Consider the following 26965-nt stretch of genomic DNA (forward strand, 5'->3'; position numbering starts at 1 on the left):
AAGCTTTTCATAAAGTAGATTAGGAAAGCCGATCTGATGAGATAAGATTAAGGACAAACGGGGGGTGGGGGAAAAGCTTATAGGCTCAGTCATACTCCACTCACTGCCCCATCAAATGAACAACACAAACATGTATTGTGGGTCTCCAAACATCGCACACTCTCCATGTCCAGCCTCTGCCTCATCTCATTAGTCAAAGATAAAATGGATTACAGTCCAAACCCGGGGTGTCTGATTCACAGTGTTGTGGCAGTGAGTCCCTGTTTTTGTTGTTCAGTGTCTGGGGTGGGATATTTTTATGTTTTCGTCAGAACAGTTAGGTCAGAGATGGTTAACCTTTGTTCAGAGTTTGATAGCTGAGTCATCATCTGACCTGAATGTTCTGGACACAATAGGAACATTGTTAATAGCCTAAAAATGTATCAAACCCGGTTTCATCGTCTTAATCTGTTTTGAATTGATGACACATCAGACGTCTGCCTTGGAAAACATCTTTAAAGATGGACAAATATGGCCGATTTTCACATTTCCGCTTGCTTTTTATTTCTCACTGTCTCTCCAAAACATTGTGCAAGTACTTCATGGTTTGGTTTTAAAGTCTCTCGCAGTGAGCAATTTATGTTTGTCTTGAAATTGACCTCATAATCACACAATGTACACTGCTTTACCAACACTTTAATTTTAGTAAACAAAATTCTTATACATTTGTTCATACGTAGAACCTTTAAAATACAAACAGTCATTGTTCTCTTCTTGTTGGCAAACTAAGTCTGTGGAAAAGCAAAGGTAGTTTTTATATGTATCATCTCCTCATTCTATATTTAAAACTGTTTTTAAATATAATATAATAGTCAGAAACAGAATACAATTAAAGTATGTTGTATAAATTGTCAAGGTTTTCTTCAGAATAACATGAGGCCACAAGAGAGGTTGCCCTTTTGGCTTGCTTTTTTTTTCTCTTTGAACATTTAAACATTGCTCCCTGTAATTTCTTAAACCCAATACTGTAACCAGTTAATGATAGTGAAAGCTGTTTTCTGTGCTCCTGAGCACATACAATATGGATTGCTCCTTTCAAACTCATGTTGTCACCCATAATTGACTCAATCTCCTGATCAATACAGCAAAGGCGAAATTGAAATTTCTCTCTTGGTTAATTTTTGTGCTGATTGATCATAGGCAGGCTGACCAGGAGGAGAGGCAGCATGTGCTGATGGAGATCCTGTTGTTATTGGACATTACTGCCTGCATCTATATTGAGCCACAGCACAAGTGATTACATTTTTGATTATTTCATTTAGCCAACTCATTGGCATGGACTTAATACATTTTTGATTAATCTGCAGGTTGGCTATGTAGAGAGGTACCATAGACTCAATTATAATGGCTGCTATGTTGTAATCAATGCCTCACTGACGGTTTGGTGCGTTTGCTGAAGAAGCATGGAGCTGCAGCCATGTATACAGCCATTATATTCTTTACTAGGCCATTTCAGTCAGACATTTCTTTGCTGGGAACATACTGCTCTTTAGGATGATCCCTTGCTTATCTTTTGTTTCCATAATATTATCACCTATCTTTGAGTCTTACTCCAACTGAGACTCAGAATGATGTAGACCTTCTCATTTCACAGGTCACTGACAGTTATTTATTTAATTTGCTCATTAAAAGGGACAGGAGACATATCAGGCAGACACACCCGTGGCCTGCTTGTGTGATCCAAAGAGAGACTGATGATAATATGTTTATGTAGGCGGAAGACATACACAGACAACATATTTATTCATGAGAATGTCTTCCACCGACAAATTACTCTCCTGGCCACACAGAGAGATGTAACATCAGTCAGACACCTGAAATCTTAGCATGCTGTGAGTTTGATTAAACAGATATGAATGCACGTGATATCCAGACTCCATATTGCCATCATCAGTCATTTCTCATAATTATGCGTTATCTGGAGTCACATGGTTTGATATAAATGACAATGATACATGAGCCCCCTCGCTGCCTCTGCCAGAACAGGGGAAACTCACGACTGTGGCGGAAGAAGTAGATGACTCCCATGAGAGTCTCAGTCTGAAATTTCATATTCCACTTTTTATAAACATTTTGTGCTGCACATTTGGACATTTGAGGCTATTAAAGGTGTCAAGATACTTTTGTTAGCATGTCCTCTTGTTGATTATAGATGAAACTGTACACGGTGGTTGAATCAAGAAAGTTAGCATAAAAAACGAATTATTTGAAGATATTTCTTCAGAGCCACACATGGATAAGTGGAAAGAAGATTAAAGGAATGTAGGTAGCTTGCACAGTATTCAAAACAGAGCTGGAGGAGTGTAGGCGTGTGTAGGAAGTTGCCCATTCATTTGTTTGTTTTTATATGTGAGTGTGTGTTTTTGTGTGTAGTTTAACCGTTCACTGAATATTGCCTTTTGTGATTTAGCCTCAACTGTTTTAATATTCTTCCTCTTCTCCAAAAACCACACATTGTCTTTTCCCTTCTCCCTGTCTCTCACACAAAAGTTCACACACTCATACTACACCCACACACACAATGCAGTAGCACTCATCACTGTTTTGTGCTTTCCAGTGTCTGGCAACGGTAGTAGGCTAAAATTATTCTGCAGGAGGTTAAATGAGGTAAATATGAAAAAACGTAGATAGTAGAAGTAAGACCCACATTTTTCAGTATGTCTGCCCCCTTTTGGTTTCTCCTTTGCATTACCATCTTTCCCCATACTGTAAATGCCACTACTGTCTGGATCTGCTCACTGCAATTCCTATTACTTTGTTAGCTGCAGCAGAACAAATACAGCCTTTAATGGATTTACTTAATGGAGACTGCTCTTTCAAGGTAGGAGGTAAAAGAAGTTAAAAAATGTAAAGCAGTAACAGAAAAAATAACATAACCACGAGCTTTATAAAATGCGCAGATGAAGAGGTGCATTATTACTTGTACGAACAGCAGACATCACGTTGTCAAAAGAGCTAATTAGTCTGCACAGTACTGTGATTTCAATCTAGAAAATCCTGGAAGATACTACCAAGGCTTTCGCAATCGAAAAGTTACTTTAGCTGAACAGAATCCACCTGTGATTGTACTTAACCTGCACAGCAATATGTGCTGTGATCTTCTGTTTGATGCTTTTACTGGAATTACAAAATCAGGCTTTGCCACTTATGTCAAAAGAAAATTGAAAACATGGTTTTCTAAAGGACTAAAAGCAGCGGTCTCACAGGCAGCTCATGGTAAGGCTTGTAATGTACGAGTGTGTTTGGGTTTGTTTGTCTGTGCTACAAATATTAATGACAAAAGAGAGCAGCAGAGGTCAGTAGGGTAAATTATGCATGCCGTGTAATTAGCCAATCAAGTGTTTAAATTAGACGCTGATGGCTCTTTGCTACAAACGAGAAGATGACTCCTCAAACAAACAAACAAAAATTGGTTAAAAAAAAAAAATTGTAATCCCACTTACTTGTTTACTATCAACTCCTCATATATTTCCTTGATTTTGAAGTAAAATAATGTTATTTGTATAAAATTAGCCTTTGTATTTATTTTTAACCTCATGTTGCTATTAATCATCAGTTTCATTAATTTATTTCTTTTATCGCGTCCTTATTACATCCTTATTTAATATAAATGCACAGTATACACCCATTTTCATTTTGCTGATTTTATCAGATATTATAAAACACATGTGGCCTCCCCAATCTAAATAGGTATGGCCACTTGCAACTATTCACCCAGTGAATTGCCATTATAGTTAAATTGCCATTATTGCAAATCTGGTGTAGTTACAGAGATTAAATGTGGTCATTATGTGCTTTCTACCTCTCAAACTCTTTTTTATTATCACCTGCAATTTACTGTATTTTCTCATTTTCTCAAACTGATGGCAACATGCTGAACAAAGACTATAACTCACTGGATGGCAATACATTTATAATTGTTGGCCATATTTCAATCATTGTTATTTTGTAAACGTCATTAGTCAAAGGAGATAAACGTCAAATAACATAAATAATTTGTTGAATGCTCTTCACATGCAGACAGAACTGCACTATAATTGCATTGCATAAATTGCATTTATTTAAAGTGCCACACACAACAACTTCAGCGTGATATATGACAAATTGGACGTTGATAGGGGTTGTAATGAAAAACTATGTGGAGACAGTGGGACACACATGAATGCACGTGTGCATACAAATACACACAGTTACATGGCCTCATAGACACATATACAAGTATATGAAGTCCATGCAAACACACAGGCCCTGCTAATGAAAAAATCTGTCATAATACCAGATCCTAGACACGCTTACAAACATTGATACATTCATCCAACACTCCAGAGAGTGCTTTGAAGCAAATCATTTGAAAAACGAGAATATTTGCTTTAATGTAAAGTTAGAATTATTGATATGAGCCCATCCTCTCTTGGCTGTGTGCAATTACAGTCGAAGTGATGTGGAAGTGGAAGTGGTAATGTGTATGATCACTGGCTGTACAGTGCACACACACACATGCAGTCATAATGGCTGCACCATCACATGAATATGTAATGCCATCTACATTGAAAATTAGAAGGATAGAGTTTTATATCATTCTGCCCCCTCCTCCCTCATCTTTCTCACTTTCAATGCCCCCCAACCCCCATCTCCTTTCTTCCTGCCCCTCTATCGCTCAGAGGCCTGCAGCTTTTAAATATTTAACATGTCAGAAGGAACTGCGTCCATCTTTTTCACAGCTTTGCTTGAACCTGAGCTCACAGGTTTTGCAGCTTAACTTCATGCTGTCCGTAAAACAGTAACATACTATTTTCTCTCGAACATGTTGGAGCTGGTTGTGGGTGGAGATCACAAAAGATCACATGTGTATTATATGTTAGCGTAAAATATTCCGTCTGCCCGCACATTCATCAGTTAGAGGCTGGCTGTGTGGGTAGTGGCTAGAGGAGTAATAGAGTGGCTCTGCCAACCGTGGGGATGGGAAGATGTGAGGAGGTGGACTGATTGCCAGAGAGCACGAGAAATGTCCCCCACAGGCAATCGACACGCTTGGTGGGACAAAGAACCAAATGTGTTGTACGATCGCAATTATTCCAATCAAGCATTTGTAATTGCAACAGAATGTCCATTTATTTTTCCAGTCAAGCAAACTGTTGCTTTGCTTGTGTTTACCTCATTATGCCAAAATCTGAATGAAACACCCACACATACTAAAAAAAAAAAAAAAAAAAAAAAAAAAAAAAAAAGACCAAAAACCAACAATTTATTCATTGTGCAAGCAAACCTTTTGTGGAGGCTAAACCTGGCCCTGCTATAACTCATAGAATATAGTTTAAACAGAACCCAGTGTTGGTCATTTAAACTGTGAGACACAGCATGCTTTGAGGTTAATGTTAATATCAGCATGCTAACTTCTCACAATGATAATATCACATGCTAATCTCAGCTAATAAAAGGTATGATGTTTACCATGCTGACAACTTGGATATATTTTTAGATATTGTAAGAAGGGCTTAGTTCATAGTGATGAGGCGGCCCGGGATTGGGAACCAAAGATCTAATAATGGGAGTGGGAAAGTGCTCAGAGCCATACTAATGAATTCTCACAATCTTGGACTTACTTGGATTTACTAAAAAGGACAAATAAAGAGAATTTATCCAGGTCTCTTCTTTATTGACAATACAACACACTGAAATAGTGAAAATAAGACTTACATTTAAAATTACCTGGCAATAGAAATGAAAAGATTAGTTTAATTTAATTACTTTTTTTTTTTTCTTTTGCAACACATGTGTTCTGCAGTGCGGTGAGAAGCTAAAGCCGATGGAGAAGCAATAAAGTCTCAGTAATTAATCTTTGGTTTAATTTAGATGGCCACAACTGATTAAAACAGGGCCTAGTTGTGCATATGTTAAGCACAGTTCCAGATATCAGATATAATGATTTTTGGAAGGAATGCACAGAATAATGAAATCTTGACTGCAGGTTCGGACCGTTTGATTTTAAGGGGGTGGGGGGGTGGGGGGGGGCCTCTGGGCCATGGGACTGAGGTTTTTCTTCTGTAGGCAATACTGAAAATGTTGTCAGCGTGAATGACACTCCAGCAGAGCTCTTCATTTACATGCATTTCCATACCAACATGTCATTTGTTCGGGTCTTTGTTTAACGAATGTTAATGAATACCTATAGGTACAAACACTGGGTTGCTGTGCATGAAGAGTGTGTGTGAAGGTGATGAAATATGCATTTGCACGTACAGTGTACAATGTATGGATGGGATAGTTATGCCTATACAAAGTTTATATTAAACATTAAAATTCAAAAGAGAATAATCCAAAGACCAGCACCAGTAGAAATGGAAATACATCTTTGTGCGAAAGAACCTGAGGGGCCATAGTATGGGGAGGAGACATGGCCGCTTGGCTGCCCTTGTGTACGGCATATATTACACCTTAAAAGGATATACAGACGAGAGTCATTAGATATGCATTTGCATTTGGAGGCAGTGGGGATCTGAGAAATACTGGTCTTGCAGGTTGTGGCCTCATGAGATGGGCCTTGACAGTTATAGCGCATGGGAGGAGCTTTGATATGCAAGAAATTAGATGGTTGACAATCTGACTTTTCATGTGTGACGGCGCTGAAATAGGAGGATTTAGAACTGCCTTCCACAGTTTCACTTGTCTTCATCAGCAGCCATGTCTTTTCTTTAGTTACACGCTGTCAACCTTTAATAAATGCAGACTGGCCACAGCATGGGTCTGTCAGCACCAATTCAGATCATTTGGCAAGTTTCAGGCTGGAAAGGCTCACAGCTAATCATTAGGCGTCACTCCATTAGCAACAATAAAACAAAGCCTTGCTTCATAAAATAATGTAGCTCTAATTAAGATTTAGATCGTCCGATATCTCTTTCACACCTATAATGGAGAAAAATTAAAAGATGATTTAAGATTAGTATGATGGAGTATGACAGGCCTGACCTCTTCATTTGGCCATAAGTGCTGCAGATCACAGCAGATTTGAAAGGAGATGAATGGAGACACAAGGAGACCAACAAATGGGAAAAAAATTAACCAGCAGCATGACACAATAAATTTACACATACATAAAACTAATATCTACAACTGCAGCCACTAAAACACCTCAGAAAGCCAAGCCAAACTTGTTACTTGAGATAGTTTTACATATCTCAAGTCTCAGTCATCTTCTACTGCTTATGCTTTTTTGGGTCACAGGGGTGCTGGAGCCAGTCCCAGCTCACACTGGGTGAGGCCGGGGTCACCCTGGACAGGTCACCAGTCCATCACGGAGCCAACACACAGAGACAGACAAAGACCAACAACCACTCACATGCACACTCAGACCTACGAGCAATTTAGAGTCACCAGTTACCCCAAACATGAGAACTTGGAGGAAACCCACGCAGGCACGGGGAGAACATGCAAACTCCACACAGAAAGGCCCCCAGGACAAGGAACCGAACCCTCAACCTTCTTATTATGGGGCAACAATGCTAACCATTATGCTGCTGTGCTTCCATATCAAGTCTCATATCTTAAAAAAGAAGTGTTTGTTATTTCTTGATAGTTCACACTTGCTATTTTCTTCCTTTTGTGTGTGTGTGATAGTGAAATGGTGAGACTGGGAGTGGGTCAGCCAGTTACCCTATACCGGCCATTTTGTTGCCACTATGCTGCTTGACGTAACAGTTTGTCAACTGATAGAAGAGTGGCGAAATTAGTGGTGGAGACTGTAAACATGTTTCGAAAGCTCACTGAAAGGTCAAAGGCGTCCCTTATCTCTCTGGAGGGGATCAGAGTTACCGGCCTCTTTATAGCTTTCCCTTCATTACCCACGATGATGGAAAAGACCCATGCCACACGGACACAAAAGGTCAGAAACACACACACATGCAAAAGGTTACTAAGAAAAGCAAAGTCTTTAGAGCTCTCTTACATCTTTCACACATGTTGTCGCCACAGGGCTCCCGTATGTGATTGTGTGTTTAATCTGGAGTCTCTTGAGACACCGAAGGGCAGCTACGTTCCATAATACTGTTGAGTCAGCATGTGTCGCCACAGTGTAAGCACATTTTCTGACATGCTCAGACCACTATTGAAAAACAGCTAACTCCCATGAGCGCCCCCCCCACCACCATTCCAACCCCCTCCGCTCTCCTACCCCCTATAACAACTGTGTGACAACAGCATGTGTTTTTGTTGATGCAGGTGTTACTCTGGCCTTCGTAAGTGAGACGAGTGGAAGGGCCCATTAACACCACAACAGGCCTAATAGTACTGTAAATTCTTGGTCTGCGGGTGTGATGACAGCCTTGTTCAATAATTCAGCACCTGCTCAGAAAATCAACAACACAGCTCTCGGAAAAAGTAAACAGCATCGTAGATAGTGTCATTGGAAAAACACGAGCACAACGCATGGAGGACACAGCAGATTATGTGCAGAGGAGTTCAGTGCAGCCCGTGATTCTGTGTGCACTGTGTCAATGTGACCTGATTGTCATGTTGGACCCACAATTTTGGTGTCATGTTTGTTTTTTATGTTTTTTTTTCCCAAATTGACAACCCAAGCATCCACTCAGTTGTGGAAGATTCTCAGCGTTCGTAGCTGGTTAGTCTCAGCATGAATGGCCCTTTCATCTGTTGTAATTGGTCTTCTTTTAGTGGAAGCACATTTGTTAATGGTGCTTGAGCTAAGTGATGACTTCCCTTATAGCATGTAAATGAAGCAATCAAGTTAGAAAGAGATCCCTGCATCCAGCGTGTAATGTTAACTGAGGTAATTTGGCCTGAAACATGGTAAAAGGTTATTTACGAAGTGTGATATGCTGATGTGGATTTGTCTAGTGAGCAAATTGTAATGTGAGTTCAAATGTAGTCGTTTAAACGTGGCCGATGCATATTGTGCAGTGAGCCAAGAACCCCCCCAACCTTTTACACAAGGAAGTGACATTAAGACAGATGGTGGTGTCACGCATAATTGATTGTGCATTACTTCTCAACACATAGTTTAATAATCATTAGATGGTAATTTACATTATGATTTGACAAGCTCATAAAAGCTGAAGAAAGTGTTACCATTGGTTTGGTTCATCATGAGTGAAACGCTGGCCAGTCCTGGATGAGATATTTCTGTCTTTCTGTCTGATATCACGCTGCTCACCCGACAGTCCGGTTCATTTTCAACCAAGCAGCTCTGTTCTTCACTGTTTTTGATCTACCAAATTTCAAGAGGGAAAAGTTGTGATCAAGTAAAGATGTAATTTTATCTATGAGTCTGCACACTCTCTTAACTGCTAATGTTCACACTACACCCACAGTCCTTCTCTCATACAGAACAAAGCCCAACTTAATCACTATTCCTTGGTGGTGTGAAGGCTGGACTGGACAGAGTGTACCTGCTTTCTCCTGAGTTAACACTGAAAAGCGCATTAATAACCAAAGGAGGATGCATACATGCAGACACGTGTGCATTCATACATCAGACACCCACACATTTTTCTCCACAGATGAATTAACTTTGACTGATTAATGAGTGCGAATACCTGATTTCTGTAAATGCATTACACCAGACAAGATGCTAAAGCTTGGTGGAAAAGGGATGGGCTGTGATCTGTGCATTTCATGAGCTCTTTACCACGTTCTCTGATATCTGGCAAATTTGCCTCATTTTCTATGGATGGTTTCTATGGTTCCTTTTTTTGTCTAACTTCTTCGCACGACATGTCCCATTTTCACTCTCTGTTCCCAATACTAGGCATGGGCCATCCACGAACACCCACCATCTGATCATACTGACAGTCCAGCCGGGCCAAACTGCCTGTCATTTCACCAAAAATGATGGCGGGGCTGAAAGCAACAATTCCTTCTGCTACTGTTTAAGCCCCACCGTGTTACATGATGAGTTGTAGGTGCTTTAAGGTGAACCTTGTTATCTTTAGACAAAGCCAGGCTGTCTGTTTCTTTCTGTTGGCACATGATTGTAGCATTTACCTTTGCATTTTACCCAATCTAAAAGATTGCAGTCAAACGTGAAGAGCTCTTTGTGAAAAATAATAAGTATTTAAAAGAGATGAATAAAGAGAAAGGACAGAGTAAGAGTCGTACTGGAATGCCTCCCACAAATGCACTCCCACTCTTCCTCTTTTGCCCACGCACTCTCTGTTACTGTGACGTCCACTACTCCTTTCTACTCCTCCGCTCAGCTGTGGAGGCGTTTTGTTCGCCTCTCATTCATGCACTGCCATGCTATTTCCATATTTCTGAGTGGACACTGTGCATTGAGTTAAAATTTCTGTGGAAGAAGCGGAGGCAGAGGAAGGGGAGGAAGTGCCATGTTTGGCTTCATCCGAGCACATCAGATTTCCGATCATGCTGAGATCGTGATCAAATTTTACATGAGAGCCAAGCTCTACAGATGGACTTATGTCATCTTTGTGTGTGAGGAACTGAAGCAAAATACGATACATTCATATTTTGCTATCACTATCACAGTTCCTCTCATTACGAAATGGCACAATTCTATTGTTTGTAGCATAAAAAAATAACAAACAGTTTACTTTCAGGTCAGTGGCCGTGTTATGCTGTGTCATGCAACTACCCACTGAGAGGCTGATGCATTATCAGAGGCCAAATATATCAGCGCACTCATGAATATGTTTTTATGTGTGTAATGCACTGCATGTACTCTATGCAAACCTTTGGCTCTGGGCATCACATCCTAACTTCAGTGGTTCATTGAGTAAGTGTCACATCATAGACTCGAGTCTGACTCGAAGTAAATTCTCTCACAGATGACTGACACACTTGAGTTGAATCCTAATAATTTTATTTATTTACTTTTTGTTATTGAATGTGAGACATTTCCTAACACTCAAAACGTGAGTGTTTCTGTATAGTGGTGGAGGAGAAAGTGAAGCCGTCAACCATCTTATTAGTTTCCTTCATACTGTGGCCACTGTATTTCTGTACTGAAAACAATTCTCTCTTTGAAACTGAAAGGTAGCTTGTCCTGTGTGACACAAGAGCTCTGTCACTGTAGCGCTCACTATATTTTTACTGATGCAGAAAGCACTGGTATGTACCGTCCCTTTCTTACAGCTGTGTGTGGGCATGAAGTATTTGTCCTGCATTGCCTCTGTAGTTTTTTTTTTTTGTTGTTGTTGTTATTGCGTGCATGTCTTGCAAGCTAATCTTTTGGCAAGGCTCAGGTCAAGGGGGTGTGGTGGTGGGGGTGGCCTTTTTCTTGATCCACTCAGGAGAAAGGTCGGGGTTATACTAACCTCCGGACACATTGACAAAATGAGTCATAAAATCACTCTTGAAAACTTGACATTAAGTTAGGGCACCATTGGCAAGTTTAGTGGTTAATGGTCAGTACCTAAAACATAGCTTTGTCATTTTCACCTCATAAGACAAAAAAAAAAAAGAAAGAAAGAAAGAAAGAAAGAAAAAAAAAAAGAGTTCACTAATTGCAGTTGTGTGTGTGATCAATTATTATTATTATGTTATTTGGGTAACAAACATGGATGGATTATTCAAGAAACTTTTGCCAGCACAAACATAATCTCTCTGATGGTGATTGCAACTTGTATGCAAACCAATAGGATTAAAACACTTAAAGAGGTTAAAGTTTTTAAATCTAAAGCCTCTGAGCAAAGCTGAGTGCTGACCCCAACACATGGCATTAATGCAGGTATTTGTATGTGAATTCCAATGGGTGAACAATATATACATAATCAAGTGCGTGTTTCACATTTTCCAAGTCATTAAAAGAGCAGAGAGTCATTAAAGTACCGACTGGTACAGTAACTGTGACTCTGATATATATGACGTCAGTTATATTATGGCAACTTTGCAGTGTTGATGAGTTTGTGTTGTGAGCACACAGCCTCACAACAGTCACATCTACGACATGGTTATTTAACTGGGAGTCATGTTGTAAATCTTATATCCTCCAGTTTGATGGGATTTGCTTGAGCCTAATAAATTTGCATGGTGACTTGAGGGCAATAATTGAAAAACTTAAAAACATTCTTGAACATGAAATATAACTTATCATACTGACTGATGAGTGTTTCTAAGCAATAATGATAACAAATCTAGCCTGCATTAGTAATGTGTCCTACAAAACAAAGACTGATACGGATTTTGAAGTGAATGTATTATTTGCCTGTTGTGTTATCGTTTTGGATAACTCAGGGAGCCCGTTTAAAAGCTTTGTCCTAGTGAGATACGTGGTTGACCGTGGTTGCTTGGCCATCGCTCTCAGATGTACCTGTCACTTGACCGCCTGGCCTTCTAGCGTGGTACCCCATCCAGTGTGACTCCCACCTGAGTAACCTTGCACTTTGCAGGTCAGAGGTCATGACATTGTTAGGCATGTTTATGAAGATAGCTCGGGGTCAAGGCCTGCGTTCCTCTGTCCGGTGACAAGAGCGGAAACGAGGGATAGGATTCTGGTAATAGATGAAAGGCAAGAGCGGAGATGAAAGGAGGGGTTATCTGGTTCTCTGCGGACCGTATCGATCTGTTTGTGTTTTCATGGGGTGAACGGGTTTGTTGGCCACGGTCCCAGCAGAAGTGCTGAGGTAGTGGCTGTGTTGCACTGTGGAAGTGTTGGTGCAGAGGGTTGGGTTCAAGATAGATTTGAGGTCAGCTCTTGCTGGAATAATAACCAGGGATTATAAGAACTAAAAACACTGTGGCCTTGTAAATCAACGAAATGGAAAACTGTGTCATTATGACCCACTCTGATTTATAGATTGTACTGGTGCTGCCCTCTTGTGTCGTTTAGGTAGTACTACACCAGACGTCTTCACTACAAAAATTGATAGAACAGTTAGTAAGATTATTCTAAAAATCATTTTATTGCTGAAATGACACCATATGGGAGCTGGAAAATATAAAATGACAGAAGTATGTTCAGTTCTCCTTGTTATTCAGTTAAGATCAATCCTGCTGTAACCAAGTTCGCTTTAGGATGGAAATGCTGCTAACACTGCATGTACTTCATGGAGCATTTTATCACAACCAAGCACAACACACGAAACAGAAACAGATTGTGGTCAGAGTGAAGTAACTGCCATAACAAAACAGTAAAAAGCTTTGCCTCTTTCACTGTTTACGCCCATGACTGAAGTAATCCCAAAAGGCTGTATACAAAATACAAACCAACACTAAGACCTTTGAAAACATCTCAACCCAGAGAGACACTTAGAAATGTGATCCTCCTCCTCTTCATGGGTTTGACATGTGCAGCCTCAACATGATGACCCTTAAAGATATTTTTTTTTTTTTGCACAAAGCTGACAAGTATGGCAAAGTAATTCACAAACAGGAACAGTCTGGTACATGTGCAGAATAGCTAGTACGTGTTACGTATACAAGTATATACACACACACACACACACACACACACACACACACACACACACACACACACACACACACACACACACACACACACACACACACACACACACACACACACACACACACACGTGCATTTCTTTACGATCAGAGATAAGAACGTTTTGGTTCACTTGCTGTGACAGCCGTCATGAGCAATTTTGTGACTGAGTAAAAGTGTAGGCAAGTCAATTTTCTTTTTTTCTTTTTTTTTGTCTGTTCCTTTTTGTGCATTTGTTTTGTATAGTGTCAACAGGGATGCACAACAATACATAGCCTATGCAAACAACACACACACGCACCACTTTGAAACTGCTCAAATTCAATCATATCTGTACACTTACACCTGCACACACAAGCATAATCACACACATGTACACACACACTCACCTGCCAATGTCATTTCAGTGCTGTTTGGTATGTTAATAAGGAGCTGGTTGTCGGATGCGGAAACACTGTTTTGAGTTCATTTAAGTCCCCAAATACCTCACCTCCAACATAATATTCTCATAAATCTTATAAATAAAAATGGAGCTAATAACACACAAAGTAATTCAATAATAACCTGAGGAGAGTATGTTGAACTATGTTAGAAAGGAATGCATTATATTTACAACAGTGTGATTGTTATATGTCTTTGGTGGCAACATAACAAACAGCAAGCTTCTGTAACAAGTGGTAAGTCCCATCCTTTACATTAGTAGAAGATAAAAGGCGTGAACATCTAGATAAATGTAACTATATCTTTGAATGCGGTGGCACTTATAGGGAAGGGGGAATTTAAAAATTGCATTTTAAAAATGGAATAAGGCTGATAAGAAAGATTCAATAGCACCTGACTTACACAAAGCTTACACAAATATGAACACCAGTTTACCTGATTAGGGCATGTACTCAGTGCAGTGGTAGACTGGGCGTCATTCTTTAGAGATATTGCTGTGATCGTGTTAGTTAAGTGTTTCTGCATGGAGAAAAAGGCTGCTTGGTCTTTGTGATCTGGTCTGTAAAGTTCAATCTGAGGCTGTTCTACAAACCACGTCTCTTTCCCTCTCTTCTCACACATGCAGGGAAATAGCACCATCCTTTCAAAACAGTGAGTCAAGCCAAGTTGAGGACACCAGCATACGTGGTATTGCTCGGATCTGATGGAGGAGGACTGTAGCGTTGGGGTTTATGTCCTCTTCATGCAGACTTGACAGCGGCTTATGTGTGTTCTAAGACTGCCTGCTTTTAGCGTCGTCGGGACGGGTTTCCTGGGAAAAAAAAAAGAAAAAGAGAAAAGGTAGAGCAAAAAACAACTTAGATCCATCCCATATGGTCATGAGCTGAATGCAAATGTGACAAAAATGTGATCAGCAAGAGAGAATAATAACACCAGGCTAAATCTGACTATATTGACTATATAGATACAAGGATTGTGTGCGTTGTTTCACCTGTAACAACACCCAGTGGTGATGGAGGTCAGTAGAAACAAGATTTGTATGGGGTGTTAAATTATTCTCTCATGGGAATTAGAGGAAATAGCTAAATGAGACGTCTGAGTGCAAAAGTCTCTGCCTTACGTAAACATCTCATTGTCTTCAATGGTGGCAAGCCAGAAGCTGTACGAGTTGGCGTAGTAGTTGCAGGTCCCACGGCCGTGACACTCGATGAACGGAGCACTGCGGAACTCCTCCAGACAGGAACCGGGAGAGGCCAGAGCTTGGCCTGAACCCTCGGCACCAGCACTGGTGTGCTACGATAGACAAACACAATGTAATGGAATTAAACGTAGAAGAAAGAAACTCCGTCACCAGAGGAATTTGTTTTTACAACATTTTTGGATAAAATCACAGAACTGACATTGTGGCAGTCTCTGATCTCCAGTCACACCTGACAAGCATTGGCTGATTCACCAGCTGCATGGAGGTCAGGTGACTGTTTAGTCACACTGCTCCTGCACCGCCCAGAAGACCTCGCCATTTACAATTCTCCAGCATTTGGATGAAACTACACCCAAACGTTCATGAATCATTGTTTGAAGGTTTTCTCAAACTGTGGGGTCTTTGGCACAGAATCCATCTATAGAATCATTTACAATCAATCGCCGGTCTCTGGTTCTGTATCGCCCAACAGTTTTTTTTGGGAAGTCATCGCAGCAAGGCTTGGCCAATACATGAGAGTTAGGGTTAACCCTAACCGAGATCTGGTTCTTGTTTGCCTTACCATAACAAAGGAATAGCCAATCCACAGAGAGTCCCAGCCCTGAGGGCAGGGGGGTATCATGATGGTCTGACTGTGAACTGCTATCACCATGGCTGGCGCTTCACAAACAGAACATCTGCACAGACACACAGACAGGAAGTACACAGTGTGTGAGCACTAAGTATAGCTGATGGAAAATATTAATACAGGACAGAAATGTCAACAGACCTGCTGATGAAGGGCTTGATGCTTTCACCAGTGATAGGTGCCATGCTCATGGGCATGGGCTCGGGGGAGGTGAGCCAATAGGAATAGTCATTACGAGAGGCAAAGTTGCAAACATTGTTGATGTTACAGAAGAGGAAGGGCATGGGGCTGAACTTTCTTAGACAGCTGCCTGCCGTCCCTAAAATAAGGCACAACAAGAAAAATGTAAATCATCCCACCAAACCGCTCACTTTGCACACTCCACCTCATTCATTTATTTTATTCTTTCTTCATTGACTGATTATGTTTCTCACCCAAGTCTTGTCCATGAGACCGTTCGTTGCCTTGTACGTAGAGCAAGGAGTAGCCATCATATATGAGTGAGGTTCCTTCGGGACAAAATGGAATGTCCACCGACTGGCTGTGACGAGTTACCAGGAAGCCGTGATCCATGGAGGAGGGGCCAGGTGGACCCACTTGACCCGGAACTCCATCGGGGCCTGGGGGGCCTGGGTTTCCTCTGGGTCCTGGAGACATGGAGTGATTAATACATAAAAGGAGAAGCACAGCAAAGAAATACCTCCATCCCTGTGAGTCTCCTACCTTGTGGCCCCTGCAGGCCGGGTTCTCCTTTGGCTCCAGGTTGACCATGATATCCAGGGAGGCCATCTTCACCTTTTGGCCCTGCAATACCTGTCATACCTGAGTGACAAAAATGATGAAACAATTAGGAAAAAAAAGGATGTGTAGCATAGGTAAGCAGGTGAAAACTGCATTATATGCAGAGGGGAACATTTCTAAATCGATTGTTACCTTGCTGTCCTTTCTGCCCAAGATATCCTTGAGGTCCCTGCGGTCCTGGAGGACCTTGAATTCCTGGGGCACCAGTGTCTCCTTTAATGAATGTGTGGGGGCCAGGGGGACCAGGAGGGCCATCGTTACCTGAAATATACAGTAACATAGCAGGAGACTTGACTGATGTTGTTTTTTAAGTCACAAATAGCCATCAAGGGATAGAATGAACACATACATAAAAAAGCACCAACACGATTATACTAAAGAGAAACAATAATTCAAGTGTGGGGAAAATTCAACACATTTTTCTCTCGTGTTACCTTTTTCTCCTGGGAGTCCTCTGTCTCCAACCTCTCCTTTAAATCCAATGTCCCCAAAATCACCCTTTGTACCTAAAGTTGGTATTAAAAAGTGTCATTTTATCATTTAAACACATAAATACACATACGCACACTCAGATTTCACATTGTATGTACTCACCTGGGAATCCAGGAACACCTTGCAATCCCCTCTCTCCTTTCTGTCCATCAATACCTGGAAGTCCAGCTTGTCCCTGTGACAGACATGCACAAAACGGTAACAAAACTATGGTCATATTTGTGGCATTAACACAGCTTCACTAATGTGCCACATGTACTACAACAACAACAACAACAACAACAACAACAAAGTAATGGAAAAAAGGACTATATCATACTGGGAGTCCAGGAAATCCAGGGTCACCCTTTTGGCCTGTCTCTCCCTGGAAACCAGGAAGGCCTTGGTCTCCTTTCACTCCCTTTTCGCCATGTCTGCCTGGCACACCAGCAGGTCCTGGTGCTCCTGGGGATCCTGTTTGACAAAGTCAACAAGGGGGTACAGATATTTTATGAATACAACGTGCAAGGAATTCAATGTGTTTCTTTATTTACTTGTGATGACGACTGTATGTTATATTGTGTTTGGAAACAACTCCACACATACATTAGAAATGAGTAGCATCATGTTTTTCACAGTACCTGCTTCTCCAGGTTGTCCTGTTTCTCCCCTGTCTCCCTTAGGGCCTTCTAGAGAGATACCCTGGGGCCCCCTCTCTCCTGTCTCACCCTGTGGTCCCTGCACGCCAGGAAATCCCTTGTCTCCTTTGATACCAGGGATACCTGGATGACCTGGAGTGCCAGGAAAGCCAGGGCTACCTTTGTCACCTGGAAAAAGGAAGGAAAACCAGATAAAGAAACTCCAGTGCTTGTGCGGCATCATTAAATCAATGATGGTAGAGCTCTTACCTTTGATACCTAAAGTTCCAGGTGGTCCCTGGAAACCATGGCCAGGTAAACCTGCAGAAGCCATTAAAAATATTAAACACTTGCATGGTGGATGGTGGTTAGGGCTGTTGGCCCACAGCAAGAAGTCATGGGTTCAATTCCCATGCCTGTGGCCTTTCTGTGTGGGTCCCCCTGACAACCCTGAAGGATAAGCGGCTCAAATGAAATTACATGAAAATTGATAATTGGTTGGTTGCAGATGTGTAAGGGGTGCTTTAGGAAAGCAAGTAACTGAAACGTCCCATTTAGTAGTCCCAGTTTTTATTAGACCTTTTTGGTTTTGATTCTGATTAAAAGTCTTAAATTGTGTGTGGTGTTATTAAGAGGGTTGATGTTGCACTAACCTGGATCTCCTCTCTCCCCTGTGGATCCAGGGATGCCGTCCAGTCCAGGCTCGCCCTTCTCTCCAGGAGGACCCGGAGGTCCCTGCAGTCCACCTTCACCTGGACAGCAAAAGGTCCACACACTGTTTGTCAGTGTGTATCAGGCTGCTACAGGCACAGCTTTCACATTACTTGTTGTTTTCAAGCAAAACTAACAGGCTTTTGCTTTGGAATCTTGTATATCCCAACTGATTATTTCTTCGTAGCTCATTCATAAGTTTGGCTTCCAGCAATATCTGAATTATTTTGACAAAAAATGATCTCAAGGTTAAGCCTGTCTATGTGAAATAAATAGTAAATAGAATTTTGTACACATTCAGGACATCATAGATTAATATATAACATTAATAATCTCATAAACTGCTTGAAGTTGCATGTTACTTACCAGGTCGGCCTTCACGACCAGGCTCTCCTGGAGACCCTGGGAGCCCAGGTGTACCTTTCTCACCCGGTCTGCCTGGCTGTCCTATAAAACACACATCACAATAATTCATATGGAACAACATATGATCACTGTAACAAGTGTTTTTCCTGCAGATGAACAGGATGAATGAGACAGCACAGACTGAGATCTGACCTGAATACCCGATGCTTCCTTTTTCTCCTTTAAGTCCTTGGAATCCTGGTTTGCCAGGCATACCCTCTTGACCCTTCTGACCCTTTTCTCCAGGTGATCCTGGGAATCCAGGCTGACCTGTCTGACCCTGTCAGAGTAAAGGAGTGGAAATTGATCGTGGGTAAAGATGAGCACTGATGGTTACTGAGAGGAACAAATTATAAATGGCAACACTGTATACATCACAGTTATACATAAGCATTTCACATCATATATAGATGATGAGATAGTATATATATGCAGTCTTCCGTGTGAAACTTTACGTTTGTTTGTAGGTGTGTTGATCACATTCAGATTTTGCTAAATCAAATTGAAACTTTAAGAATCGAGGAATTACAAAGTGTACACTAACATCTGATTATGCATATGAGCGATCATGGTATTTAAACTTTGGGTTGTTTCTGGGTCAAAGCTCATTGGAAACCTCATGAACACATGCACAACCTTTGACTTACTAAAAGAACATTTCTTTCAAGGTAGTGTCCTATTTAAACTTTCAATTACTCCAGCTGCCAACTCACAGTGCCCAGACGCTGAGCAGTCATTACCTTTTCTCCAGGATGTCCTGGGATTCCAATGCCTGGCTCACCAGCTGCGCCTTTGTCTCCTTTCGATCCATCTGTGCCTCTGGATCCTGGATGTCCTGGCGTACCAATATCTCCTTTTGTACCTTTAGGGCCAAGTGCACCTGTACAGACACACAGACTGAGGTTAATACAGCTGCAAATTGTCTTTTGTTTGCAGGACTGAATTTAATGCTTGTGACTGGACAGAGGCACACAGTCACACTTTCAGCGGCAGAATGTAGCAGACTGATGTTTGACTTTTCTTGTTTTTACCTGGTATTCCCATCTCTCCTACACTGCCCTTCTGTCCAGGTGGTCCCATGCTCCCAGGCTCGCCAGGAAAACCAGAGTCTCCTTTCTCACCTAAGACATATCAGAGGTAAGATGTATTCACTTTGCTTTCATTGTTATTAGTTGATAAAGCAAAGCCAGAGAATGCATCAAAATAAGAGTATCCTTTTATATCTTCAAATGGTTGATGCTGGTGGCGGTAACATAAGTCCATGTGGTCATATATATATATATATATATATATATATGTCACCTGGTTGTCCAGGTAGTCCAGGCTCTCCATCTTTGCCCGGCATTCCAGGGTCTCCAGGCATTCCACGGTAGCCCTTCTGTCCAGCGACCCCAGGATCACCTGGTAGGGGAAGTGAATTAAAGATCACATAAAGCCACTGAGATATTTGTTAGAGTGCTCGTAAACTCGTTCTAAATCGCTGTAAAGTAAATGTACTCTCACAGATCCAAGAGATGGCGTGTCGTTTCATACCTGTGTCTCCAATTTCTCCCTTCTCCCCCTTCATCTTCAATTTTTCACCATCAGTCATATTCCATGGAGGCCCCTGAAGACCTCGATCTCCCCTATCTCCTCTAGGTCCAGTTTCTCCAATCTCACCTTTTGGTCCGGTTAATCCAGGACTGCCTGAGAGAGAGATTGTGGAAAACAGAAACTTTCACCTGCTAAAACAAACAATAGCTTACACTACAAGACTAAAAATCGTTTTCAACATCTTATGTTCCTCACCTCTCAGACCAGGAGATCCAGGCATGCCAGGTAGTCCTGGAAATCCTTGTACTCCTGGCGTCCCTATGACCCCCATTTCACCTTTAGGACCTGATAAACAAACACACATACAGTGAACAATATTTCAGGAGTCAGTCATCTAATTAATATACTGAAGCAGAGATGCACCTCCTGCATTTCTGCTTCACATACATAAAAAGCCCTCCAGGTCCTAAAAAGGCATCATCCTGCCCTTATTCTGAAGGCTGTTAATGGAAAACATTTACAGGAAGTGCTGCATTTTGGATAAAAATATAAATCTTGGATATGGAAAAGATGGCAATAACAACGATAACGACATGAACAACACAGATAAATTGATGTAGAAATTAGCATTTTGTTGAGTTTATTAATGACTAATTTCCATCTACATCTACTAGAAGCACTAAAAGAAATTGCAGAACAGCGAAATACAGTGAAGAACCTAAATCACTGTAGAGTTTTTAGTTTTATTTCTTTTTATATGGATGTGTTTGCTTATTGCCCATCTCACCTTGGAATCCAATCAAGCCATCCCTGCCTGGTAAACCTGGAGGCCCAGGCAGTCCTTTGGAGCCTGGGGGTCCTGGGAACCCAGGGATTCCCTTTTCTCCCTGTGGCCCCGGCATATCCAGACCAGGAGGACCAGGGTAGCCCTTTTCTCCCTTTACACCTTCTCTACCTGTTTTATAGGCAAGCATACAAATATATTTTTGGGGATGTCATTACCAAGAACATGATAGTCAGACCCGGAGTGTGACAGTTGATTTAATAGCAGGAAAGCCACAGCTCACTAGTTACCTGACAATGGTGGAATAGTCGCATGTCCATGAGCGCAACACACCAACTGAATGTTTTGTTTTGGATGTTTTCAGCAGAAATGCCTCAATGTTTGCACTCACCAAATGGTCCAGGCTCTCCAGGTGGTCCCTGTAGTCCTGGAGTTCCAGGTAAGCCTTTCCCTGGTGCACCAGGTGAGCCAACCAGTCCAGGAGGCCCTGGGACTCCAACGTCACCTAATTTTTAAGATCAAAGGGAGGACACACACACACACACACACACACACTGTGCTTGGTAAAATAGATTTTCTTGAATGCCGTAAACCAAATGAAAACAGGTTTCAATTTGGCCCCAGGGATGTTAAAACAGTCCTGCAGTACCTTTGATTCCCTGAGGTCCTGGTGGCCCTGTGGTGCCTTCTCGTCCAGGAACACCAGGTAGTCCAATGTTACCCTTCTGTCCCTGGAAGCCAGTATCTCCTGGTTGACCCTGCGAACCTTTTGGGCCTGGGAGACCCCGTCCTGGTTCACCCTGCAAGCATACAAATATGCACTTATCTGCATGTCATCCTGGCAATGGATTTATTTTCCGTGTTGAAAAAGAGGATGATTTGGATTTTTTCCAGTGTCTGATTATTGAATTATTTTTTGATAGAGACAAGCAGACAAATACGCACTTTTTGTCCAGGGGAACCAGGTTGCCCCGTCAAGCCGTCCTGTCCTGGTCTTCCAGGCTCTCCTGGCAATCCTGGAGCTCCTGGAATTCCGCTGATTCCTGGAAACATGTAAAAAATTTCCTCCACAAACTTTTTCCTGATACTGCACCCTATTTATCTTTTGGTTTTTTTCTTCAATGAGGCCAAGTTGGAGCAACGTACCTTTTGGACCTGTTGGTCCTGGAAAACCGATTCCAGGGGGCCCTTGGTCACCTTTCTCACCAGGGAAACCTGGCAATCCTGGATTTCCAGGCAGGCCTCTGTCTCCTGAGTCCCACATGTTGCAAAGTAAGCAGGAAGAATCATGACTATTTCATACATATGAATGTTATTTTTGTACATTACAAAAACAATACTTTTTTTACACCTAACACAAATTTTTATGTTATTTCAAAGGCAAGTTTTCATTCAAAGGAAATAGATGGTTTTGCAGGAGAGCGTAAATGAAAACATAACGACTATGCTCACCTTGAAGTCCAGGTCTGCCAGTTTCTCCTTGTGGTCCAGGCACGCCCTGAGGTCCTGGAGTGCTCAGACCGACACCTGGCTCACCTTTTGCACCTGTTGAGCAGAAAGTTATCGTCGTATAAATGTATACAAGGTATGTGCGCAGCACCAGTGTGTGTTCATTTTTCCATACAATGTTGACATACAGGTTGTTACTTCTCTTCGACCACACCAGGTCTTATTTTTACTATACATTTATAGATCTCATGCCTACCAGGTAATCCAGGGGCTCCAGGAAATCCTGGCCTCCCTTGACTGCCTTTTTCTCCTGACTCTCCTGGTAGCCCGATGCCTGGCACACCAGGGGGACCCCTCTCTCCCGGGGGCCCAATAGGTCCAGGGTCTCCATATGGCCCACGCTCACCTTTAATGCCCTCTTTTGCCTGAAAGCAAGAAAGGGGATGTCAGATCTAATTGGTTTGTAAATGGGAGCAAAAAATAGCTAACAAAACACATGAACATACAGGTTCTCCTTTGAGGCCAGGTATGCCCGGGAGCCCATCTCTTCCTGGCTGTCCATCCAATCCAGGCCGCCCTGGTGACCCAGCAGGACCAGGAAGACCTTTGTCTCCTTTCAGTCCAGGAGCTATAAAAATGTCCCCTGGCTCACCAACAGCACCGGGAGCTCCCATCAACCCAGGACTGCCTGAGGTGCCCTACACAGATCCAAAAAATAAATAAATAAACAAAAATGATCAAGCACAGTGGAAGAAAAATATTTAAATTAATGTCTTCTTCAATTTTATTCTGTGAAACTGTAAAACATTCAATGTTGATCTTCTTAGACATGATTCTACTCACAGGTCTTCCAGGTTGTCCAGGTGGGCCTGTTTGGCCCTTCTCTCCTTTGCCCCCAACCAACCCAGGAGGTCCTGCCAAGTGTAGGTGGCCATTTTACATTCTAAGGTCATTCATCATTTGCTGTCATCAGTATCATAATGAAACAGCTTTGTTTGGTATGCTGGAAACAGTCACTCACATTATGTTAGCGAACGTCCAGTGACAGATGACAACTTTGGTTTATAACCTCAATTTTTTACGAAATCTGAACGGAACTGATTTGCTCACCACGCTCTCCTTTAGGGCCCTCGGGGCCAGGTAATCCAGGTACGCTAACACCTTCACAGTGAGTACAGGTTTCTCCTTGGTCACCTAAAAGGATGTACAGAAAACTTTTTATTTTAATAATATGTTCACATTAAACTTCTTGGATGCTTAAATCAGTGTTTCTCATAGACAAAAGACAAAAAATTGAAAGGTTTAATTAATTAATTAATTAATTAATTAAGTAAGTCATGCTTACCTTTCTGCCCCACTTCCCCTTGTAACCCTGGAAGTCCAGGTGGGCCAGGGGCGCCTTTCTTGATGTTACATTCATTAGGGTCAACTGTGAAGAAATGTCATAGAGCATGCATAAGACATGCAGTTGACACACACAAACAGGCAAAACACACACATTACATTATTTTATTTTTTTTAAACACCTGTGAATGTACACTTTCAGTAAGTGTTGCCTCGTTGTCAATAATTTAAACTAATGTAGCATTAGAAGATGAGACATACTTGGCAGTCCTGGCTGTCCAGGTGGTCCTGGAATCCCTGGTTGTCCTGGAGGTCCAACCAGTGACTCTCCTTCCATACCTCGGGCTCCTTTCTCGCCAATGTCTCCCTTCTCACCCTTCTCGCCTTGAGGTCCTTGAATGTGTTGGCCTGAGGTCAAACGGAAGAAGCCAAAGTTTGTGGGTTTTTTGGATTAATGCTGTCTTGTCATATTATATTGAAATATTGCAGTGTTTTACCTGGGGGACCAGCTTCTCCCTGGGGTCCAGGAAAACCTGGAGATTAAGAAGAGAAAGAAAAAATTGAAGCACAAATACTGTGGGATCTCATTCAAGGTAAGCAAATGTGTCCACATACAGTATGAACATGTGGTGGCATCTTGTACCTTTTTCTCCTTGCTCCCCTGGGAGACCACGAGGACCAGGAGGACCAGGGGCACCAGTACCCTAAAATGATTGATGAAACACAAAGATTAAAGATGCATATACCTTTTTTTTTTTTTCAAGACAATATGTAAGTTTTATCATATTGATCAACTGACTGCTTATCGTGCACCTCTCCACCTTAAGATGACCATTTTTTGTTAGTATTTAAATAACTGGATTAAATCATATGTCTGATGTACCCAGTGTGCACTCTGTCATCACTATAGGAAGCTATGTGAGGTCAACCAAAAGAGGAGTCGAGTAGTGAGGGTAGCCTGTGAGCAGATCTCTCCTCTGATGGTTACATCCACATATCTTCTAGAAATGATACACTAAGAGAGTAACCTTGGTGCTCTCAGGAAAAACTGTTGGCCTGACTCAAGTGAGGTCATTTTCTCAGACAAGCTATAGAGGATATTATTTAACAGTGCGTTCAGTAGTTTGCTAACAGAATGAGAATGTGGTGACCTCTGCTGGTAGCTTTTAGATTTAATCCTATATGGAGCTCAATGGAAAGGGGGATGACTTACATATCCAGGTGGTCCCCTTTCTCCTTTTTCACCCTACAATAACAGAAAAAGAGAAAAAAGCCTCTCTTATCATTACAAGTCCGACATACTTAGAGTTTAACTAAAAGTTGCAGTAGTTACCTGGGAGCCAGGGTATCCAAGAGATCCTGGAAAGCCCTTTTCACCCTGTGCAAATGTGTGCAATTCTTTAGTTTGAAATACTTAAAACATCAAAAATCTGTTGAGTGGATGGATAATACTGTAAGTTATCATTGTTACCTTCAGCCCAAACGCTCCATCTTTACCAGGTTTACCCTAAAATCGAAGAAAAAAAATAAAATAAAATAAAAAGAAAAGCACTCACAGTGGTACAAATAGCATCATGAATCATGTAGTCAATGTAAAGTATTAATAAACACACTGGCACCTGTATGAATATATCGCAGCTCAAAGTGGGTAAAGAATAGTTGCAGTGGCACATTATAAAAAAGCCTGTTTTCCTTGTTACATTCAAACCTTTTTGTAAACTGCATAGACTTATTGAGTCTTCACATTTATTTTTTATGCATATTCTGTCACTTACTCTTGGTCCAGGTGGGCCAGGTTCACCTTTGACACCATTTATATGTGGGGTGCAAAAGCCCTGCAAAGGAAATCAGGTATGTAAAAGAAGCAGAAGGGTGAGGTAGACGATAACAAATACTGTATGTGCAAAATACTAACTTTTTCTCCTTTATCTCCTTTAAATCCTCGTTCTCCCTTTAGGAAGAAAAACACAAACAGGCTTAGGAAATAACATTATATATAACCAGGCATTTAGTAATTAATTTGTGCATTAAAAAAAAAAACAAAAAAAAACAAAAGACAAAACACAGTTTCTCTTTCATTTCTGCAGAACAGAGGGAGTACCGGTGGTCCAGTTATGTGCACTGTGATCTGTCCTCCCACAGGTGATGGAGGGGGTCCAGGTGGACCAGGTGGGCCACGGAATCCAGGCTCACCCTGCAGAGAGGCGGCAACAGTCAACAGCAGACACAGCCAAGTATCATTTTCTAATAACCAAGTATAAAAAAATATATCCTCAAATGTAATAAAAGAGAAATTTCTGCAATGAAATTCAGGTGTGTCTAAAAGTGATTTAGATTTTTTTTTTTTTCCCCCACAAATATGCTCAAGAATTGATCACTCCTTGATGAAGTGAGAAAATTCTCTTTCTGGATAATCCTCAAAAAGCAGTTCATAAAAAATTTGGGTTAGTAATAAATTACACTGCTTGAATAAAATATATAACTATGCTCTGATTCTTTTCCATTCAGAATTTTTCTCATTTCCTTTAAAATGAAACCAATCTAAGCCTAAATTTACTTTATAATTTATTTTCAAAAAATAAAATAAATTAAAGGCACTTCTAGGAACACTATGTTGTGTCATCCTGCCTATCTAAATACTCAGTGAAATGACAATCAAGGTAATCTTGAAGCTTGAAATACAATTTTTTGTATGTGTAGACAGTGCCCCACATGCTAATTTCTCACCTTTTCTCCTCTGTCACTCACAAAAGCCAGCTTGTCACCCTGAGAGAAGTAAAAAAACAAAACAAAACATCTATGACATCTCAGCTCCACAGTTAAGTCAGTCAGAGTATGGTTGAAGTGCATTTCATTATGGTAATACGTGTGCCTGATTAGTCTTACCTTCTCTCCAGGAGGGCCAGGAGGACCAGCATCACCCTGAGAAACACAGTTATCCACAATCAGTCAAATTGTCAATACCAATATGGTGTTCAGCTGATACATGGTGACAAATGATCTAATTATCAAGTATGTCCTCCAAGTTCATTGTTTATTTTTTATTTTTTATTTTATGGTTGGTTGAATGGTAAGGTTACACAGTTTGACGAAGGTATTTGCAGAT

General features: G+C 41.3%; 1 protein-coding gene across 1 annotated transcript in view; it reads right to left on the reverse strand.

Annotated features, from left to right (window-relative positions):
* Positions 1 to 13275: 13275 nt before the first annotated feature.
* Positions 13276 to 26965, reverse strand: part of col4a1 (collagen, type IV, alpha 1) — a 32729-nt gene continuing 19039 nt past the window's right edge. The window contains exons 11-52 of the mRNA XM_029530776.1: positions 26746 to 26781; positions 26587 to 26625; positions 25961 to 26053; positions 25775 to 25810; positions 25635 to 25694; positions 25331 to 25366; positions 25193 to 25237; positions 25073 to 25105; positions 24503 to 24563; positions 24357 to 24392; positions 24121 to 24267; positions 23861 to 23944; positions 23626 to 23709; positions 23359 to 23429; positions 23022 to 23213; positions 22772 to 22940; positions 22519 to 22611; positions 22213 to 22317; positions 22012 to 22109; positions 21716 to 21866; positions 21458 to 21571; positions 21070 to 21237; positions 20538 to 20627; positions 20283 to 20435; positions 20052 to 20150; positions 19781 to 19870; positions 19490 to 19629; positions 18903 to 19029; positions 18711 to 18791; positions 18287 to 18385; positions 17904 to 17954; positions 17637 to 17822; positions 17336 to 17469; positions 17119 to 17191; positions 16959 to 17030; positions 16657 to 16785; positions 16447 to 16545; positions 16158 to 16370; positions 15865 to 16042; positions 15658 to 15772; positions 15015 to 15187; positions 13276 to 14705 (exon numbers count right to left, since the gene is read on the reverse strand). Coding sequence (XP_029386636.1) covers positions 14624 to 14705; positions 15015 to 15187; positions 15658 to 15772; positions 15865 to 16042; positions 16158 to 16370; positions 16447 to 16545; positions 16657 to 16785; positions 16959 to 17030; positions 17119 to 17191; positions 17336 to 17469; positions 17637 to 17822; positions 17904 to 17954; positions 18287 to 18385; positions 18711 to 18791; positions 18903 to 19029; positions 19490 to 19629; positions 19781 to 19870; positions 20052 to 20150; positions 20283 to 20435; positions 20538 to 20627; positions 21070 to 21237; positions 21458 to 21571; positions 21716 to 21866; positions 22012 to 22109; positions 22213 to 22317; positions 22519 to 22611; positions 22772 to 22940; positions 23022 to 23213; positions 23359 to 23429; positions 23626 to 23709; positions 23861 to 23944; positions 24121 to 24267; positions 24357 to 24392; positions 24503 to 24563; positions 25073 to 25105; positions 25193 to 25237; positions 25331 to 25366; positions 25635 to 25694; positions 25775 to 25810; positions 25961 to 26053; positions 26587 to 26625; positions 26746 to 26781 — 4335 coding nt within the window. The 3' untranslated portion in view covers positions 13276 to 14623. The remainder of the gene's footprint in view (positions 14706 to 15014; positions 15188 to 15657; positions 15773 to 15864; positions 16043 to 16157; positions 16371 to 16446; positions 16546 to 16656; positions 16786 to 16958; positions 17031 to 17118; positions 17192 to 17335; positions 17470 to 17636; positions 17823 to 17903; positions 17955 to 18286; positions 18386 to 18710; positions 18792 to 18902; positions 19030 to 19489; positions 19630 to 19780; positions 19871 to 20051; positions 20151 to 20282; positions 20436 to 20537; positions 20628 to 21069; positions 21238 to 21457; positions 21572 to 21715; positions 21867 to 22011; positions 22110 to 22212; positions 22318 to 22518; positions 22612 to 22771; positions 22941 to 23021; positions 23214 to 23358; positions 23430 to 23625; positions 23710 to 23860; positions 23945 to 24120; positions 24268 to 24356; positions 24393 to 24502; positions 24564 to 25072; positions 25106 to 25192; positions 25238 to 25330; positions 25367 to 25634; positions 25695 to 25774; positions 25811 to 25960; positions 26054 to 26586; positions 26626 to 26745; positions 26782 to 26965) is intronic.

This window comes from Echeneis naucrates, chromosome 21 (assembly GCF_900963305.1).
Source record: "Echeneis naucrates chromosome 21, fEcheNa1.1, whole genome shotgun sequence".
Taxonomy (NCBI): domain Eukaryota; kingdom Metazoa; phylum Chordata; class Actinopteri; order Carangiformes; family Echeneidae; genus Echeneis; species Echeneis naucrates.